Source organism: Cyanistes caeruleus, chromosome 26 (genome assembly GCF_971803275.1).
Source record: "Cyanistes caeruleus chromosome 26, bCyaCae1.hap1.1, whole genome shotgun sequence".
In the NCBI taxonomy this organism is placed as follows: Eukaryota; Metazoa; Chordata; class Aves; order Passeriformes; family Paridae; genus Cyanistes; species Cyanistes caeruleus.
The window spans coordinates 5637214-5657907 of NC_141726.1; the positions used below are offsets into that span (position 1 = coordinate 5637214).

At 54.4% G+C, this 20694-nt stretch overlaps 1 protein-coding gene across 4 annotated transcripts in view; it reads left to right on the top strand.

Moving 5' to 3' along the window:
* The first annotated feature begins 5627 nt into the window (after positions 1-5627).
* Positions 5628-20694, top strand: part of RPS6KA1 (ribosomal protein S6 kinase A1) — a 31280-nt gene continuing 16213 nt past the window's right edge. The window contains exons 1-2 of one of the 4 annotated variants that reach the window (XM_086863359.1): positions 5628-5775; positions 11380-11424. In XM_086863359.1, the coding sequence (XP_086719485.1) occupies positions 5713-5775; positions 11380-11424 (108 nt within the window). In that variant the 5' untranslated portion in view covers positions 5628-5712. Of the gene's footprint in view, positions 5776-10809; positions 10946-11379; positions 11425-20694 lie in introns of those variants that run through there. The other 3 variants (XM_086863360.1, XM_086863361.1, XM_086863362.1) reach the window with 3 other exon arrangements.

Below are 20694 nucleotides of genomic sequence, written 5' to 3' on the forward strand. Positions count from 1 at the left end.
GGTTTCTTTGTTTTTCCTGTGGAATGATGGCATCCCAAACTCTGGGATGGGGTAATTAGGAGCAGGTATCTGTGTGTGCCTCCTGCAAAGCAGGACTAGACTTGTCCAGCTGCAGGATGTCAGCTCCACACCACAAACCCTTTAATGACATTTTCCTCTCCCTGAAGCTGGAATTCTGTTGAAATGTGCTTTTGTTTTCCCCTCCCCTGTCTGGAGAAAGTGGGACCTGCGTGCTCTGGAAGCAGCACAAAACTCAGAGTATCTTTCTGTATCCACTTAAAAGCCTCATCATTTGTTTACAAGTTCTTAAAGCTAAAAGAACCATAAATCCTGACTGTACTTAGTGCTGTGTTTACTCAGCTTTCTCCCTCCTGGGGGACAGTGCAAACAGCCCTGGCAGCTTCACTTCTGTTTACAGTTTCTGATAGTTTTCTCTTTCATGTTTTCACTCCCTCACATAGCCTTACACTGAAATAAGCTGCAAACATAGCTGTGTGCTCATTAAAAACAAAATTTGATGGATAACTTACTCAAAATAATTTCCCACCTGGGCTGAAAACCTGTTCTAAAAGTTAAATTAAAAAAGAAAAGGTGAGGAAATGCTTGTGTTTTACATGGGGTTTTGCAAAGGCCTATTCCAGGTAGAATAAGGAATCTTTTACAGAAGAAATTCTTTCGTGTGAGGGTGGGCAGGCCCTGGCACAGCAGCTGTGGATGCCCCTGGATCCCTGGCAGTGCTCAAGGTGAGGTTGGACGAGGCTTGGAGCTGCCTGGGATAGTGGGAGGTGTCTCTGCCCATGAAGGATGGGCTTTAATGTCCCTTCCAACCCAAAAATTCCACGATTCCGGGTGTAGTTTGAGCCATGACCTCTCAGTTTTGGAGGCAGAGCTGCTGGGGTGTGTGTGCTGAGCACAGGGATCCCAACTCCTCTGCAGTTCCTCGGGAATCCAAAAGGATGGAGGGGCCCCAGCTGCTCTGAGATCCCAGGAATCAGCGGAAGGTTGGGATGGAACCGCTCGGAATTGGGCAGAGCATTATCAGCCCCGCATAGCTGGAATACCAAAACCCGGAGCCACCTCCCACTCCTCTCAGATGCCGTGAGGAGATGTGTGGGTTTGGAACAGATGTTTTTCTCCTTCTCCTGGGGTGTCAAGGGCTGTGTCCTGTGCAGGAGCCATCGTTTATTCGCATCCAGGAGAGGGAAGGTAACTGATACAGGAACCAGCGATTGTATCCATGACAACCGGCAGACACGGCCTCGCAGCTCCTTCCTCCCTCCCCAGGGCACATCCCGGCCCAGACGGGTCCCTCGGCTCAGCAGCCCTGGGAGAAAGGTGTGAAATGCCCGGGTTAAGAACATTTCTGGAGCCAGCAGCCCGATGGGTTCCCAGCAGAAATCCCAGGCTGAGCGATCTGGCTGCAGGGATGCTGTGGATTTACAGGAAAACCGAGCAGGAGCAGGGTGGGCTTGGCAGACTGAGAGTCTGTGGAGCCAGCAGGCAAAAATGCAGATTATTCTGCCAAAAAAACGGGGTTTAAATGTGCTGGACACCTTCAGAAATGTGAGCTGAGCGAGGGAATGCGGCGCTCACCTGTGCAGGGATGTCAGCAGAGGTTGGAGGTGTTTGCTGCGTGGATGAGCCTCAGTCTCTGCACAAAACCTGTCCAGGGAGCAGCAGCTGCCTGGGCTGTGCTTCCCCAGAGCACTGCTGTGCTGCAATTCCTGCATTCCGACCGCTGCCTGGACCTGCCCTGCAAAACGCTGCCATTTGAAGCAGCTGCAATCGCACCCAGTGTGGAGGAACAGAAGGAAATCTGTCAGAAAAGCAAAAAGCTCCTAAAGGCAGCCAGTTTTTCTCATTTCCAGGGCTCCTGCTTTATATCTTCAGCGTGGTTTGTACCACACTAAGGAAAAACGTTCCTGGGATCAAAACAAGGTGATCCATCATCTCTTGCTCCACAGTGGCAAAACAAAGCAGAAGAGGCAAAGAAATGAGAGGGTGAATGGAGAGAAGGGATTAGAAGACGGGACCTGGAGTTCAAGCTTTGTCCTGACCGTAAAAACCTGATTCAGTTTCCCTGTGAGGACAACAACGAGCTCTGGACCTGATTGGTCAATATTAAAAGTGCAAAGAGAGTTGCTGCAAGCTCTAATTAATTATCTTAGCAAATTAGACGAGTCTGTAAATTGTAGCAGATATTTGGGACAGCCTGGCAAGGTCCTGTGCCTGTGAGGTGTTTTGCAGTTCCTTATAGGTGTAAAAGCAGCAGCACACAGAGCAGGCAGGGGATGGATGAGAAAAAAAGGATGAAGAGAGCCATGGGAGAATCACCTGGCCAGATTCTGGAACTGTGAGGCAGAATTGGATCTGGGAGTGGTGACACAGATCAGTCTCCATCTGCTCTGGAAGCGCTTTGGGGGTGTCCTGGTTTCGGCTGGGGTAGAGTTAATTCTCTCTTAACTGGTTTAACGAATGTTGTCAGCCTCTCTGCAAAGGGAAAATGTAACACAGCCAGCCAGCTGCAGAGCCAAAATATCTACAACTGTATTTGAGGAGGATTTGGTGATTTTAAATCCAAACTAAACCCGCAGTATTTTGAATTTTCAGTGAATGCAGCACTGACAAAGGATCCAGCTGATCCTGAGTCTCTGTTTACCACAGCAGCAGCTCTTCCCAGACTGCACCATCTCAGAAAAACGCCAGGCTATATGTTTTAATCACTGTATTTAGCCATGACAGTCACCCAAACAGCAGATTTTGCTTTTTGCACCCTGCTTCCAGGATCAAGGATGCTTTTTATAGCTGTTCTTTGGCTGGAAATAAATCCTGGGGGACACCACTACCTCGTTTCTCTTCCGCTGACATCCTGCCCTGAACCCAGCAGCAATCTCCTGTGGCACATTTCACCTCCTGCTAATCCAGCCAGGGTTCAGCATGAGCTGGTGCAGGAATGGAGGGAACAGTCTGAGAACATCTCCCATCTCCAAGTGGAGAGGTGGCTTTTCTTGGAGCCCTGGAGAGGCCAGAGCGCTCTCCCCCAGCATCACCGTGCTGTCACCACAACCCTTTCTGGGTGTTGTTATAATTCTGAGATCCTGTAGAGCTACCTCAGCAAAATCCTCTCCTTTAGCAGGAATATCTGCAGAGATGCAGAGAATAATCAGACACAATTCTTTTGTGCATCTCCCCAAAGTCTTTCATTTGCTGTTTTGCTGAAAGGAGTGGACAGGATAATCTGGAAGTTTTATTTAGGTGAAGCTTCATGATTTCTGTCTTTGTCAAGTCCTGGGGCAGGCTGTCTGTCTCTCTGTTATGAAATATGATGGATTTCCTGCATCCCAACAGAGCAGCCAGGGGTGGAAGCAGCAGCATTTCTGTCTCCACGCTCTCCACAGGCCTTGTTCAGGGTATTGCCCATGAACCTTTCACTGTGGCCTTAATGAAGAAGCTTTGATTTTCTGCTTTAACTTTTCAACACTTCAAAAGTTACTTATTTGTAACTTTTAAAAAATAATCAGTTGGAATAACAGCTGTGATTTGAGAATCAGAAATTTCCCTGGAGTTCGTGATCAGCCTGAGATCCCCCCTCAGCTGCCTCAGGTTCCTGCTCAGTGCCCGATCCTGCCTCCCTTCCATGGAATTATCACCAAGAAGTGCCTCATTCTCCTTCCAGAAAGGCAGCAGGGAGCATTGTCCTGCACTCACCTCCCCCTGCGTCCCTGCAGAGCAGAGGGAAAGGGAGATGGGTCTGGAAAAGGAAGGGAGGAGGTAGATGGGGTTTGGAATTGACATCACCGTGATACCCGTGCTGGAGCCTGGCACTCCACGCTCCGGGCAATGAGGGGATGTTCGGGATGCCTTTGGAGCTGAATGAATAACCCTCCACAAGATCTGCTCCAACTTGCTCCAGCAGCAAGTGCCATGAGTTTAATTTGCTCTAACAGGATCACAGAAGCAGCAGCAGCAGCAGCAGGGTGGATTTGTGTTATTTAATGCCTCCACCTGGGGCTCGGGCACGGGGCTGGGACAGCGATTCCAGCTCCAACAGCCACCCTGGGGATTCTCTACACTCCATTTCCCCGTGTGCAGAAAGGAAGACAGCTCTATCCTAAATCACGAGCAGGTCCTGGAGATGACTCACAGAGAAGCTTCACGTGCTGTGGAGATTAATTGGAATTTTTCAAAGCGCCGAGCTCTGTCCCAGTTTGGCTTTTTCAGAGTTTGCTGGGACACCTGCCCTCAGAATTCTCAGTCACAGCTCTGCAGGCTGCCACTCTGGCTCGTTAAATATTTCCAGCCACACCTTGATGAAGTCAACCCTTAGTGATGCATCTTTTAAAAAGACTCAGTTTCATTTCTTTTTAACAAGTAGTTTTATAATGAAACATGAAATTTTGCATTGGGGTTTGAAAAAAATGTGAGTAGAAGAAAACTTTTTCCTATCTGAGAACCTGATAGGTGAGGATAGCCAGGAATTCTGAATGCCCGTTTTTAAGGTGGGTGTGTTCCTTACCCCTGTTTTTTAGGGAATTCCAGGGGCACTGCAGGAGGTGATGGGCAGTGATTCATGGCACATCTCAAACCTGGAATCCGGATTTCCTGGAGCAGTTTCCTGAGTTCAGCAGCAATCTGAGCTGTGTCACCACCTTTGTCCTCACCACCTCTCCTGGTGCAGCCACGCAGGTTGTGCACACAGGGAAACAGCTGGACACTCCCAGAGGAAAAATCTTTCCAAGGCACAGGAGAGCAGGACTCAGTGCCGTGTGTTTGTGAGTTCCAGGTGTTCCTGGTGCTGTGAGGATTGTGCAGAGCCACAGAATGGCTCGGCTTGGAAGAGATTTTTAAAGATCATCTTTGAAATGGCTTTCGGTGGCTCAGCCACAGCTCTCCCTGGCAGAGGCTCCCAAGTCCCCCAGAACAGGATTTCATGGGGCATCCAGGCATCGCTTCCCAAGGTTTCAGCCTCCCAGTGAAAATCCTCTGGGCTGTCCCAGCCCTGGTGTGGCCACAGGCCCAGGGCAGTGCCTGCTCCCTGTGCTGGCGCTGCTGAGACCCCTCAAAGTGTGGGGTCAGAGACCTTGAGGGATTGGGGGTGTCCAGGGAAGGGAAGGGAGCTGGGAAGGGGCTGGAGCCCCAGGAGGGGCTGAGGGAGCTGGGAAGGGGCTCAGGCTGGAGCAGAGGAGGCTCAGGGGGAATTTCTGGCTCTGCACAAGTCCCTGGCAGGAGGGGACAGCCGGGGGGGTCGGGCTCTGCTCCCAGGAACAGGGACAGGAGGAGAGGGAACGGCCTCAGGCTGCCTCGGGGGAGGTTTAGGTTGGATATTAGGAAATATTTCTTCACCAAAAGGGTGAGGAAATATTAAAACACGCTGCCCAGGTTGAGTCACCATCCCTCGAGGGCTTTAAAAGCAGTGTGGATGTGGCATTTGGCGACAGGGGTTAGTGGTGGCCTCGGGCCAGTGCTGGGGGAACTCGATGCTCTCGGGGGGAAGCTTTCCCGGCCCCACCGATTCCGGGATTCCACGCTCCGGTCCCCTCCGGCACGCCGGGCTGGGTTTGCCGGATGCTCCGGGCGGAGGATGCCCGCAGCCCCTCCCCGGCGCCTCCCGCCCGCCCCCCGCCCCGCCCCGCCCCGGCCCGGCCCGGAGCCGGTGGGTGCCCAGCCCGGCGGCGCTCGGAGCCAGCCCGCCGCGGGCACCCGCCGGCAGCGATGCCGCTCGCCCAGCTGGCCCAGCCCTGGCCCGACATGGAGCTGGTGCATCTGGACACGGAGGTGAGCGGGCACGGCCGGGGGGGCTCCGGGGCGGGGGGCTCCGCCGAACAAAGGAGCGCCCGCCGGGACCCCGCGGAGCCGCTCCCTGCGGCGGGGGAGGGCGGCAGCCGGAGCCGTGCGCTGCCGGGGCCGCTCCGGGACCGCTCCGGGGCCGCTCCGGGGCCGCTCCGGGGCCGCTCCGGGGCTCGGTATGCCCGCCCGGGGCTCGGTATGCCCGCCCGGGGCTCGCCGTGCGCTCCCGGGGCTCGCCGTGCGCTCCCGGGGCTCGCCGTGCGCTCCCGGGGCTCGCCGTGCGCTCCCGGGGCTGTGCTCGGGGCAGCGGAGGCTGCCGGGCTCGCTGCAGCCCGGGCGGGCTGTGAGCGTTCAGGGAGTGCAGGCAGCGCTCCCGAATCTCCCGGGTGCAGAGGAAAGCGGACTCGGCTGAAGGCCCAGGGAATAAAGATCTCAGTTTTGGGGGTTTTCTCCCTCACCCCCCAGCGCCGTCTTCTCGCACAGGCCTGCGCCGCCAGCTCCGATCACGCTCCCGTGTCACTTTGCTGGATGTCTGCTCTTCCCTCCCTCCTGGCTCTTCTCCTCCCCATGAAGACCCCCAAGGCAGATGTGCGGGACGGAGCTCATCCCCTGCCCACATCTGCAGAGCCATTTCCGAGGGAAGGGACAGCTTGCAGCGCTTGTCACCCTCGGCTGAGGCTCTGTGCTCCGGCACTCTTGAACATCTCACTCGAACTGGAGCCTCCAGAGGGGAGCTGGGGATTTTGTCCCGGGTGTTTCACAGACCGTGGTGCTTTCCTGTCGTTCTGTCTGGGTTTGATGGTGTCACACTCCCCCATCATACCTGGCTCCATGGTTAACTGCTCGGATTTGCTCGTTCCTGTTTGAAATTGCCTCTTCAGAGGTCTGTCCTTTGAGCAGAGGCAGCGTTCCACCCCCGCTGCAAGGACAGCAGCGAGGCACTGGCCATTCATGGTGAGATTTCCTAATTTCCATCAGCCAGGTGTGGCACAGCTCCTCCTGAAGTCCCCCGTGAGCTGGGGAGGCTCTGCCTGGCCCAAACACCCGGCTCAAAATGCGGTGGGTGAGGAGCCCCTGCTCTGAAACATCTCTGGAGCCATGAGGAGCAGTTTGTGCTCCAAGCTGGGAGAGGAGGGAAATCCTGCGGCAGCCCCTGGATCACGTCAAGTGCCCAGAGCCGGGCCCCAGGTTATTGCTGGCAGACAGGGATTTTTATTTGTGCTTTCTCCCTGAAAAGTCAGAAAACGCCGCTCGACTGATGATGGGAGGAAACGAAGGCCGGTGCCCGGGGCAGTGGAAGCTGCGGGCGAGGCTTCGTTCAGAGCCTGATCCCGGTTGTCCCGGGGGCTCCGGGATCGCTTCCAGAGGAAATGCCGGGGGCTCCGGGCTCTTGTCAGCCGGCTCAGGGACTCTTTTCCTCTTGGCATTAGGAGCGGCTGCGTTCATCGTCATCCGAAAGCGGCCGGAGCCTCTGGCTCTCCCCGGCCCCCGGCTCACCTTGGCCGCAGCTCGGGGTCAGGGTCAGGCACCACCTGCAGATGGGATTTCAGCAGATCTGGATTTCCATGTCTCAGGATCTCAAGCGGGAATTAGCAATTTACCTCCCTTCGGTTTCAAATGACAATAGACGCTTAATTACAGCGAGGAGAATCATGCAGGTGTTCTTCACCTCTACACCCGGGTCGGACCCCAGAGAGCTCCCTGAGCTCCAGCACTGGAGTGGAAACAGCTTGGGAAGAGTTTTGCACTTTGAGGCTAAAATCGCCAAGGGCAGGGGCCCAAGGGGGAAGTTTTCAGCACTCCTGGGAGAGGTGGCACCACTGAGAGAGCAAGGAGACATTTCTGGAACACCGGTTACGTAAATTGCCCTGGGATCGCTGCCATCCAGGTTAGAAACCGGCTTCCTCCGACCTTTGCTTTCTGAGTCATGGAGCAGAGGTGCTGTCACCGTGCTGGTGGAGGCATCAGTCCTTTTGTTGAGGGATTTGGGGTTTTTCCACTGTGTTCTGGGAGAATTGGCCATGTGGTGCCCCTTGTCCCAGCCCACCGGAGCTCAGCACGCGAGAGTGGGTGGCAATGGGAGCTCAAACTGCTCCCTGGCAGGAGCCAAGTCCCTCTGTCCTGGAGGCTGAGCTTTATAATAATTTCTCCTGCTTTTTCTTACCCTTGCCATTCTCTCTTCTGCTCATACTATTCCAATATTGCTTGGGTAGTAGAAAAACGTGGCTGGGGCAGAGTACAAATGCTGGAGAATGGAGATGAGTGACACAGAAATCCTTCCCTGGCAGGGTGGGCAGGCCCTGGCACAGGTGCCCAGAGCAGCTGTGGCTGCCTCTGGATCCCTGGCAGTGCCCAAGGCCAGGCTGGACAGGGCTGGGAGCAGCCTGGGACAGTGGGAGGTGTCCCTGCCATGGCAGAGGGAATGAGATGAGCTTTAAGGTCCATCCCAAACCATCCTGTGTTTCTTTGATTCCATAACTCCATCCCCATAGTGATGGACCTGTCATCAGCGCTCTGTTTTGCTTCAAATTCTTCTTTCATTACACAAACCTGCAACAATGCAACTGACGTGGGATTACGCCAAACTCCACCACTTCAAGCTCATTATTTTTGCCTGTATATATGTATCACCCTTTATTGAGCAGGAGCTACTCATGAATAACTCTTTTCTCGAGCATCGAACTTGAGCTGTGCAAACCACGATCGAGACAAGGGAGACAGCTGAGTGCTGTCATCCCTGATATGCCTTGTGCAGGGACTCCTCTGTTTGGGCTACCAGAGATCCTTTGGAGATCTCTATTTTTGTAGAATTATTTCTTTTCTCTGAACTGCAATAGGCAAGATCCATGAATTCCACTTAATGGTAATAGTTTAAACGTGCTTTGTTCTTGTGTCAAACCAGCAGGAGCTCTGAGGTGATGGGTTTCTTCCCCTGCTCCTTCCTTGAGTGTTCCATGGCTCATCAGAAGGTGAAGGAGCATCTCTGGTACCTGTGAGGTGTTTTGGGGCACCTCAAAAGTGACTGCTGAAAGCGTTGGGGTGCAGGAATAGCAGCAGGCAGAGCTGTCGCTACCCCGGGCTGGTGTAACCACAGAGCAGGGCTGGGCACCACGGCCCTGCCAGGATGTGCCTCGTCCTGGTTTCACATCACAGCACACTGGCCTGCTCTGGAAATCGCTCCCTGTGCTGCGGATTATGTGGAATTAAAAGGATTTAAAGCGCAAGATGTCCTAAGATAAACATCTCCCAAGTTCAGCCGGGCTGGCAGTTGCGTAACTGAGTGCACTTGTTTTCCAGGATCCTTTCCTGGGTGCTGTTAAGGAAACTCAGCAGGGCCTTTGTGTGAGCCCTGGGGCAGCTGGAGCGTTCAGTCACCCCGAGGTGCCCTGGCTGCTGCTCCTCGTGCCCATCAGATCAGCTCCCTAATCCCCTTTTCCGCTCGCCCCGGAGCAGGGACAGCTGCAAAGCTGCAGGGACAGCTGGGGGCTCCTGCTGGGGCCCCTGTGGCTGCCTCATCAGTAGCCCAAGCCCTGCTCTGCCACAGCCTGGGTGAGCTCCTCACTGGCCTGGGCACCCCTGGGACGATGCCTGCTTGCTGCAGGAGGGAGATCTCGGGAGTTCTCTTGGAGCAGGATATTTGGGAGGCTCCTTTGCAGCCCCAGAGTGCTGTGAGAGGGCAGCTGCACCTGCTCCCCACCGTGTGTGGTGGGCAGGGCAGAAATGAAGCGTTTTAGAGAGGCAAATGTCAGCCCAAGAAACCCACAAACTATCTCAGCTCTGCTCATGATGTGCCGAATGGCCATATTTTATCTCGGGAGGTGATGAGTCTGGAGCTGTGTTTGCATCTGGGACATTCACAAATGGCTCTCCAATTCCATATGAGGGAATAAGGACTGGTTTTGCTCTGGGGGAGAAGGAGAGCACTTGGCTCTAAACTGCAATTCTCTGCTCACACATCTGACTTACGTCAGCCTGAGAAAGCGACCGCTTCATCAGGAGCTTCATCCCCCTAAGGCCAGGGACCTGCGTGCCCAGGAAAGCTCCCTGGCACGGACACTGCTCTCCTCCTTTCCCCATCCCTTCCATCCTGGCTAGGATGGGTTTCTGCAGCAGCACAAGGACAAGTTTTTCTCGGAGCAAGGAGCTGATATACCCAGCCCTCAAAAGTCTGGTGGCTCTGGGGGCATCACCTGGTGTCTCCCAGCTCGCCCCTGAAGCTGTTGGACACTCACCCCTCCCCTGAGATGTGCCTTGTGGATCTGTTCTCCAGAGGGATCACTGCGTCCCTCTGTCCAACACACAAATTCTGCTTCTTCAGCTGTCTGAGAGAAAAGCAGCTCCGAGCTGTGGTTGGGATTAGCAGTTCTGAGCTGGGGCTGGCTCACAGCTGAGCCAGTGAACATCAGCCTGTCCCCAAACCTGGTGTGCTGAGTCTCCCCTGCCTTGTGGGGGCTGTTCATAAACACAAATTCTTACTTCACTGCTCAGCTGTTCTCCGTGCACCAGAGCTCGGTGTAAACACCAGGGCAGCATTCCCCTGGGGGAGCCTGCTGCTGCTGCTGGGGCTTTTCTGCTGAAACTACTGTGGAACTTCCTAAGTTGGGACTAAGGCGAGTTGTGGAGCTCAGATCGGGTGCACAGAGGTGCAGTGTAGTGGACACCTGAAGAAGTCAGGTTGATCCCATCACTGGGATCCTTGCTGCTCCAGGGAAGGAGCTGGCTTAGTTTCTCTCAGTTCCTGAAAGGTTCTAGAACCCACTCATTCCACTGAGGATCTGAGGCTCGAATCCACTGGCATTGCAACTCTTCCCGTGGCCCCTGATTTCTGAAAAGGAGGGAATAAACTGCCCTTGTTCTTTCCGAGGAGGAGAGGAAGGCCGTGATTCTTGGAGCCCGAGACTGCAGTGCAAACAGATGTCAAAGCAAAGTCTTCTTGCCCTTGTTTTTCTCCACAGTCTGCAGAAAACCTCCTGTACGTGCTTATCCTGCTCTGAGTATCTGTGACTCAATGAAATCCCACCCACTCCTGCTCCCCCGGCTTCCCCGGGCGGTGCCGGAGCTGAACCCGGTCCCTGCCGGCTCCGGTGCCCGCGGGTCCCCGCGGTGACTTTAGCGCAGCTGGACCTGGAGCCAGGCGGGTGGGGCGGGTTCCCTGCAGGTACCGATGATAAATAACCGATAAAGGCTGCAGTTAAAGCCGATGGCACGGCACGATGGTTGTGAGCTCGGTGCCGGAGAGGAGCGGGAGGGCCGGGATGGAGCAGCGGCTGCACCCCGAGGTGCCCGGGGGGATCTGCAGCAGCTCCCCCAGGCATCCCGGCGGGTGCTGTTCACCCCACGAGCAACACTGGGTACATAAAGAGCCCAAATTTCATTCGGGGAAAGCGTGGATAGACTCTCTGGGCAAGAGACTTTCTTTTAAACAAGTTAAAGACCAGAGTTTGGTGTATGGGGAGATGTTCAAGGTGCCACCCTGCCCTGTTTGTCCCACGAGAGGGGCTCCCAAAGCCACCAGCTTTGGTGGGGGACATGAGGAACGATCCCAAATCCCGTGCCTAGCATGTGCTAACAGCGGCTTCTCCTCCTTTGCAGAACGGGCAGGCAGCTCCAGAAGAAGGTGGGAATCCTCCATCCAAGGTAAGAAATGTCCCGGGGTTATGTCTGCAAGTCCCTCTGAGCGTGGGGGTGTGAGCTGACTCGGGGATGGTTATTTTTAAACCCTGCAAAGCTGCTGCTCTGTAAATCTGCAGGAGTGCACGTGGGAGAGCGAGGGACTGGAGACGGGGAAGAGGAAAGACAAACCCCTGTCCTCCTGTCCCTTTGGTCATCCAAACACAGTGGAAGGTTTTCCAGAGCGTCACCTGGGTCCAGCACACCGGAGCTGGAGTGGAGGCTGCAGCCGAGGGCGAGCAGTGAGAACCCCGGGGTGTTTCAGAGCCGTGTTTATGCCTCTCTCTGTGGTGTGATCTTGCCAGCTGGGATGAAGAGAAATTGCTGGTTTTGGCACAGCTGCCCTTGCTGAGCGTCTGGTATCTGTTTATTCTCTTGTCTTGGTGGGGCTGGGAGAGGCTGCCCTCTGCATCCCCGTTAGCATCAGCTGGGAATGGCTGAGCTGCCGTGTTTTGGGCAAGGATCTGAGCCTGCTGCTCCTTCCTGAGACACCTAAAGCCCCACAGCAGAGCAGCGTGGTGTGAAGGACTGGATTTGTCTGCTGTGAGACCTCCCCAGGTACAGGAGCAGCACGGTGCTGTCCCCTGGGCATTTCCTGCTTGTGTCCATTCCTCTGTCCTGCCCTCCCAGCAGAGCACAAGGGCCACGTCAGTACCGTGAAATCATAATCCCTTCAGGATTTCCTTTTGCCATCCAGCCGTGCTCTGAGCGTGGAGAATGACACAACACATTGGATTTGCCCTGGGCAGCCTTCCCGAGCGGCTTGTCAAGAGCTCTGTGCCCTCAGCGAGGGCCCTGTGGCAGCTTCTCTCTCTGAATCATCCTGCCCAAGGCTCTGGGGGCTTGTTGGGTTGTTTTTCCAGCTGGTTACATTGTATTTTTAGTAAAAGACATTTAAACCTAAACCCCAGTTGTCTACATTTCAGCCAGTTGGTTTTTTTTATCCTGGGACATTTGTGGGTTTCTAGCAGTGCATCTCTCCTACCTGTTGTGCCTCTCTGTCCCACTCTGGAGCTGGCCTGGCACTTCTTCAGCAGCTTGCAAAGAAATCTTTGGGTCAGATGAATTCAGGTCAATGGAACTTGCACTTCCCTCCTCTGAGAGCAGAGGGTTTATGGCTCTTCACTGTGCCTGCATCTCTGGCACGGGGAAAAAGGGAATCTGTGTCTTCTGGTTGGATTCCAGATGGGTTTCTAAGGTTTGGGACTTTGCCTCTTTCATCTTCAAACACTTGCCTAAGCTGCCCTCCCCTAAATGCTGCTGATGGATGTTGCTTTAAAAATCGTTTAGGATTTTTTTCTCTTTGAAGGACACGACTGAGACAAACCCTGGCTGATTCCATCTGTGGGTGCCATTCCACAGAAAGATCATGAGACAGAAGCCAAAAAGCACTTGAGGTTCCCTTTGCTGCTGTGTGGGATGTGGATGTGCAGTCCAGGCTGGAGCACAGCGCTGGGAAGTTCTCCAGCATCCCAGAGCAGGGAAGGCACAAGAGCTCTGTGCTGCTGCAGGTGTCCTGCTTTCTGCTTTTCTGAGGCCCCGTGGCCAAAATGCCTGTGAGCAGTGCCTGACAATCCCATTTTGGGTAATTTTGAGCACCCAAAGCTCGGCTGCACGCTCCTGAAATAACCTCGGTGGCGTTTTCCAAGTTTGTACAAGGTATGTTTGCTACCAGCACAAATGAAATCTCTCCTGTAAACACATACCTTCAGCTTGAGGGCAGCTCTGCCCTGAGATGCTGCAGATGGGGGAACAGGCAGCCCCCAGAATATCTGTGTGTGTTTGGGTTCTTTCTGTGCTTGGACAGCAGCAGCAGCTCCTGGCTCTGCCTCTGCCTCCAGCAGGAGAAGCAAGTGGCCATCACCATTATCCATTGTCATACTGCAGGTTGTTCAGGCTCCCTCCCACACCCTTCTGTGCTGTGTGTGGAGAGCTGCAAGGGGAAGAAACACCTTTTCTCCAGGTTTGTGCTATCCTTTTGCAGCTCATTCTGTGATCTCTGCTAAAAATAACCTGAAGCTGCGACAGCGGCGATTTCTCAACGCCCACACGCGGCCCTGGCCCTCCCGGCCCTGCCAACAGGACGGTGCCAAAGTCCAGTCCTCGTGTGCCTGGGCCATAACCAAAGCCTCTGGAAAGGAGGAAATCCAAGAGTTCCTCAAAAGAGTCGGGGAGTTCACAGCTGGTGCTGTCAGGCCGATGGAGTGTGATGCCTCTGTCACCATCTTACCTGAAACAGGTGAAATGGTCACAGCAGAGGGAGCAAGGGGATGTTTTGGGCCAGGCTGGCTCTGTTCTGGCACTTTCTTGCTGCTTTTGTGGCTCCAGCTCAGCTTCCTACCCAGGACAGCTGGTGCATTTCACAACCTGCCGTGTTTTACAGGTGCACAAGTCCCTGCAGGTCCCGTTCCTCAGGGTTTACCTTGGGAAAGTCTGCAAGGTCCTGGTGCTGCTTGGGGCTGGGTCAGAGCTCACAGTGGATGGGATGAGGTTGTGTTTTGAACCTGCACTGAAAACAGAGTTAATCGTGGCCACATCCCTAACACCAGGCTGCAGGATGGGCACCAGGATGGGTTTTTTTCTCATCTTCTTTGGTGGTGGTTAAAAGCCTCTCTGGGTACAGAGCTTCGTTCTCTCTTGTGTTCTCCAAATTTTAATTGCCAGGTTGGGTGAAATTGGTCCTTGTTCCTTGGGGAACAGCAACTGCATTCAGTGGAAAAATGGAACCTCCCATAATTGGGGTTTTTCAGCCTGCTCTGCAGCTAGCTGGGCTGAGGGGTGAGCCTGTGCTCCCTGGAGGTGCCAGGCATGAGGAGTTATACGTGGAAGTACAACACCCAATTAGTGAAATCACTTCATCATGAAGAGCAGAGGAGTGGAATGGCAGTGCTGAGTGTGCCCACACTCTCTCTGGGGAATGGGCTGAGGGTGCTGATCAGCTTCCTCTGGGGTGATAATCACAGAGCTCCGGGAGAGCTGGGGAAGGGAAGAGCTGAGCTCTCCCAGCTCTGCACCATAAAAGGGACCTTTGAGACGGGAGCGAGGGCTGTGCTCTGCCACAGACACCGGGCAGGAGGTGCTCCAGGCTGAGCCTGCCCGTGGCAGCGCAGGAGAGGGAGGGATGAGGCTTTTCCCCAGCTCTGTGTCTCTCCTGTTGCTTTATCCTGAGCAGGTCCAGCTCGCAGGCAGGTCCTTCCCTGCAGCATCTCACGAGGGCACGAAGGAATGCTGGGCAGGGACACCATTCCCTGGTTGCCCAGGCCCTGTCCCGCTGGCCTGTGAGGCTCCTGGGCCAGCACTGCCCTTGAGCTCCAGGCTGAGAGCAGGACAGGATCCACATCCAGTGCTGTGATCCTGCTCAGGGCTGGACACCACTAATCACAGCCTCTTAACGTGAAGGGTTTCAAAACAAGTGGGAGCTCTGCTCTGTGCGTGTTTGCACAGCTGCTGCTGGTTCCTCCAGGACCTGGAAAGCTGTGGAGCTGTGGGAAGAGGATGCAGGTACCTCAGCAAATCCCCTCTCAGGCCACTGCCCCTCTCCTGTGGCTCCCAGACAGCAGTGTTCTGGCCAGGCTGTGGGAGCAGAACATCTCCAGTGTGCTCTGGTGCTGCCTGGAAATTTCCCTGGCTCTGCAGGGACTGGGCAGCAGCTGTGGCCACGCTGAACATTCGGCTTTTCCAGCCTGTCACTGGTAAAGCTCCGAGTTCAAACTGGCTGCTGTGCCTTGTCAGCTGAAGGAATTGAGTGGCTTTGCTGCTCCAGCAGTGCCTGACAGCTGCCTGGCTTCTTCTGGCAGAGCCTTTGCTCTGTGTCCTTGGCAGGGCTGGGCTGTGGCGAACAGCAGCTTCTGAGCTCTTAAAAAGCACAAATAAATGCCTGTTTGAGGAGCAGAGTCTCTGATGAGCTGCAGGCTCTAATGAATAATTGAAGAGGGGTCAGTTTACAGGACTTGCACACGAGGAATGCAGCAGAGTCTGCTCCAGCAGCCCTCCCACATGGTCCCCAACCCATCCAAACCACTCCGCTTTCTTCTCTGCCATTTCCATCCCCCTGCTGAGTTTGTAGAAGCTGCCTCATGTTCTGTCTCCAGAAAGCCTCTTATTGACGGAAAAAACCCCTGAAAATCTCTTACTGTGTGTTGTACTTGGTGGGGACAGTGGTGAGAGCTGGCACTGGAGAGGACCCCAAAGAGCTCATTCTCATTTGATTTTTCAAGGGGCCAAAGTGGGTTTGGGTCACTGGGTCACCCACCCCAGCAGCTGGGAGCTTGCAGTGTCCTTGGCTGGGTTTGCTGGCCAAGACACTGCTGGGATTCTCCCTGTCTGAAGCTCCTGTGGCTTCACCAGTCTCAGCTTTATTTGGAAGTGAAGCCTGGTTTGGACATGAGCAGTAAATTCCTTCCCTAGCTCCAGGCGAAGCTGCAGGAGCTGTTTTTGCTCTGGTTGCACTGTGCTGCCATCCAGGGAGGGGAGTCCCAGCTATCTAAGAATTCCTGCCTTGCCTGCAGCCCTTTTCCTTCTCCCTTAGGAAATCCCCTATGTTCGTGCCTGGGGCAGCCTCCGAGCAGTGGGAGCAGAGGCATTGCAGCAGCTCCTGCTGATCTCACTGCAGCTCTGAGGCAGGAAGGGTTTCCCAGCTGCAGAGTGAAATCCAGGTCCTTCCTTCCCCTGGCTGTCCTGGAGAGTGCAGCTGGGAAACGTCACCCTTTGGATATGGAAAAGGAGAGTGTTTATCCCTGTTTGTGCTTGAAGCTGCTCTGGGAATGCCAGGAGGGCTGAGACAGACGTTCTGTGCTCCTGAGCTGCGGCTGCACTGATCCCCTCGCTGGCAGAGAGGATTTCACTGCACAGCCCGGCTGGGGAATGGCTCTGCACCAGAGAACTCCAGCCCTGGGGTCCGTGGTCATCTTTGGGGACCAGGAGGGGACCCCTGGGGTGTCCACAGGGACAGAGCGAGGAGAAAAAACTCCTTAAAATAGAGGGGAAGAGGACAAAACGTGGTATTCCCAGTGTGGGGGTGGCTGCAATCCCCGTGCTGTGATGTTTGGGAAGGGATGGATGTGATCTCCATGTTTGGGAAGGGATGGATGTGATCTCCATGGTCCTGTCCCTGGAGCAGCTGAGCCGTGGAGGGGGTGGCTGCTGGCTGTGTCTGTGGTTTTATAAACATTAAATGATAAAATATTGCTTTGCTCCAGCAGACGCTCATCCTGTGCGCTCTCACCGGGGTGTTGGCAGTGCACAGCTCGGGGTGTGTTTTGGACAGGGCTTTCTTTGCTTTTAACCCTGCTGCAGTTCACAGCCCCCCCAAAAGGTGACAATCCCTTTTCTCTCAGCGTGTCCTGCACAAGTGACATCCCCAGAGGGTGGGAGAGAGCTGGGCTTGCACAGAGCCAGCCCAGCAAAGGCTTCTCCAGGTCCTGAGAACACTTTTGGTGTGCCTTGCGAGGGAAGGGCAGGCTGTGTGCTGTGGGAGGAGTGTGGAATTCCAGTGTTCCTGCAATACAGAATAGTTTCCACATCCCACGATTACTCCAAGGGCAGCAAACAATTCTTGGTTCTTGTTGTGAAACCGGTGTTGTGTTTTATAATTCGGCTAGAAAGAGTTTTCAGGTTTGTTAGTGCAGAAGTGCCATGATGGAAGGTGGTGCTTTACTGCTGCTTCCTCAGAGTGGGATTCTGTGTTTGGAACAGTCTGGGACGGGGTCTCCTGGTTTTTGCCACCATCAAGGCATGAGCTGGTTGGAATTTGCTGAGAGCAGAGCTTTTCTCCCTGCTGGGAGCTGTGAGTAGGGCTGCAGGAAGGGGAGGCTGCATCCTTTGCTCTCTCTCGCACTGGAGGCTGATTTGCTCTGCAGAAGCTGCAGAACTGAGTAATTCCTCATCTCCTGGCTGTTAGAGGTGTTTTCCTCTCCAGTGTCACGTTTCGCTGGGTGCAAAGTCCTGGCTCCCCGTGCTCCTCTCACAGCTCTGGAACTGCGGCAGCTCCGGAGCCCCGGGGAAGTCTCCGGAGTTTGGGAACATCTTTTGCCTGAGCTTGTATCTTTAGCCCAAACAGCTCATTGTCAGCTGATCCTGGCCAGTTGCAGCTTGTGGTGCCTGGGAATGGTGCAGAAATTCTATTTCTTTATTTATTTATTGAAGAAACTTTCGGGATCTGCTGCCAGCACAGCCCTGGATGGAGCCAGGAGCGTGTGAGGGGTGCCTGTGCTGCAGCCTCTCTGCTCTCCATCCCAAAATCGACCTCAGCCCTCTGATATAAAGCAGATATTTTGGTTTCCCTGTGAAACAAGTTGGTTAAAAACTGAGCAGACGTCATGAAGCCCAAGGACAGGGGCTGAGCTGTGTGAGCCACCATCTGCCTCCTCCCTTCCTCACCCTCAGGCTTTGCTTGAGAAAACCCCTCATCCCTTAATAATTTCCAAGCTCCCTCTGTTTCAGGGGTGCTGAATCTTCCCAGAGGTGTTTATGAAATGGGCTTTGGGCTCCCCCCATCCCCTTTCAGATGAGAAACACATTTTGGACATTGAGGATGCTCCGAGTGCCACCTGCTGGAATGTGCTCGAGGGGTGCCAGTGTGATGCTGCCTGTCCCCTGGCAGTGTTCCTCCTTCAGGGATTGCCTGAAACCCCCGTTCTGGACAGCCAGGATCACTGGAGGAGCAGCACAGCCTTCCCAGGAGGCACCAGCTTATTTTTACAGTTTGGTTGCCTCTGTGAGTGGGGAGGAATTGCCCCCAGGAGGATGACAGAGTGTTTCCAGGAGTCAGGCTTTTGTTTTGCCATGTGTGGGGAGCTCCTGATGTTTTCCACGCCAGGATGGAGCTGGTCATTCCCTTCTTCACCTGCTGTGTAAGGGTTTGGGCTTTGATGATTTGAGGATTTCTGGGCACCACGTTACCCCCACTGAGCAGAGGCCTGACTGTGTCCTCTGGGTTTCTCCTCCCTGTCCCATTTTTGGCTGGTTTTGTTTTTCAGGAGGTCAATAACAGTTCCTGGAGATGGCGTGGGGTGAAATGTGCAGCCCTGCTCCCTCTCAGGGATCCCTTCCTGCAAAGCTGCTGCCAGGAATCCGCCCCCATCCCGATCCACTCCTTGGGAAGTTCCCGTTCCCCCCGGTGTTCCCGGGCTGTGTTTGGAGCTCTGACTTTGTGCAGGACTTCCACCTTCAAAGCCACCCGCGGTGTCCCTTCCTCCTCAGGCCCAGTGTCTGTCAGCAAATGCCTTTGTGCAGTGTGAGTTCACAGGCTAAGGAAGCCTCTCTCTCCCTGCACATCCCCTTGGGTTGTTCCAAAGTCTTCTTTTAGGAGATCCTGTGGCCCCAAGGCAGGGTACCCCAAGCCAAACCTTTCCCTTCCCAACCTGGGCCACGTCTCTGCTCAGTGTCCCACAGGATTCCCCAGCCTGGGGGCTCCCAGGGGCGCTGAAGAGGATCCACCACACAAATACTGTCGAAATACAGGGTTCTGGCCAAGTCTTTTGTTGCAAATGAGGCCAAGGGCCAGCCTTGCCCAAAAAAGGCCTTTGCAGGAGGGCAGGCAGTGACTGGGGAGGTTTCTTTGCTTTGTTTGTTCCCCTTTTTGAGAACAACCACTTGAAAAAAAAAACTTCCAGACAGAGCAGCCTTTGCCGCTCTCCACAAACTTCAGCCTGGCTTCCTCTGCAGAGCTGCAGCACCTCGTGCTTCCCACCGGTTCCAGTCCCTCCACAGCAGCTGGATCACTCTGAACCAGTTCTCTCCCAATTTCTGTGTGCAAGGGTAATGCAGAGCCACATGTGCACTCCCAGTTCCCTCAGGAGACCAGCTGCTTTCAGCCATGGGTTTTACCAACCTCATTGTAAAAGACTTCTTCCTTGTATCTGATCTCAATCTCTCCTCTTTTAGCACAAAACCATCATGCCTTGTCCTGTTGCAACAGGCCCTGCTAAAAACTCTGTCCCCAGCTTTCTTTTAGGACCTGGCAGGGGCTCTGAGCTCTCCCTGGAGCCTTCTCCTGTCCAGGGGAGCACCCCCAGCTCTCCCAGCCTGGCTCCTGGAACATCCTCATGGCCTTCTCCAGCAGGTCCAGGCTGCTCCTGGGCTGATCCAGAAGCTGCTGCTGCCTTTCCTGGAGAGCTGCAATCCCACTGATCCTACAGGGAGAGCATCCCTGCTGGATCAGCATTTGTGCTGCTCAGACACATTTGGAGGAGGAAAACTCCTGAGACTCTCAGTAGCTCATTGCTGCCTTGTGCAGCGCCTGAAATCGGTCTTTCTGTGCCTGTTTTCGTGTGTGTGGCACGGGGGACTGACCTGACCCTCCTGAAAAGCCGGCTGGGATTTGCTGATGGCTCTTTCCTTGCCTAAGCACCCGTAAAGCCACCCAGTGTTCTGCTCTGGCTGCTGCATTGTGCAGCCATGGCCACACAAAGCCATTTCCCCATACGAAACCGCCGTTTCCTTTCAGTAAAACTCCCAAAACACATCCCAGTGACAGAAGCACACACCAGGGCCCTCACACGGGCGCTGCTCCGGGCCCAGAGCTCAGCAGGCAGCTGGGGAAGGATGGCAGGATAACAGCCCAAAGCTTTGGAGATGCTGAGGCTCCTCTTCCGCAGCAAGCCAAGGATCCAGGAGGCAAGTGGCTGATAAAATCCCTGCTCTGCCTGCGGTGCTGGGCTCTGTCTCTTCTGCAGGACACGAGGGATCAGGGAATTCCTGATCCTACAGAGCCAGACCTCACCCAGGTTTGATTAAGCGCTCTTTTGGAGGGTATGGCTGCTTCCTAAGTGTCTTTCCTAGGTGCTGCCAGATTTTGGGAGTGTTTTGGGACCAGAGCATGTGTTGAAGCAACAGAAATTAAAACAGCTTCTGGTTAGTTGTTGATGAATAGGAAGCGAAATGCCAAGAGCAGAATCTGTTTCGAGCTTTGCAGGGTGGTTTTTTTTTCTTGCATTTAGATGTGACGGTCTCAACCGGCAAAGTGACAAAACGCGAGCAAAAACAAACCTGTCTCTTGGCTTCTGGCTTGTAAAATCCTCCCTCAAAAAAAGGGGAAAGTAGAAAACAGGACTTGTATTTTGGGAAAAGCCCCTGTTGGTCTGTGCCCAGCCCCTGCTCTGGGCTGACTCAGCCGTCCAAGGTGGCACAGGAGAGCTCAGAACTCGTCTCCTCCTCTGACTGGAGCGTCCTGCAGGGCTTTTATTTTCCAGGAGAAGCCAATCTCATTTCCCAGCAGTGCAGGGCTCTGAGAAATGC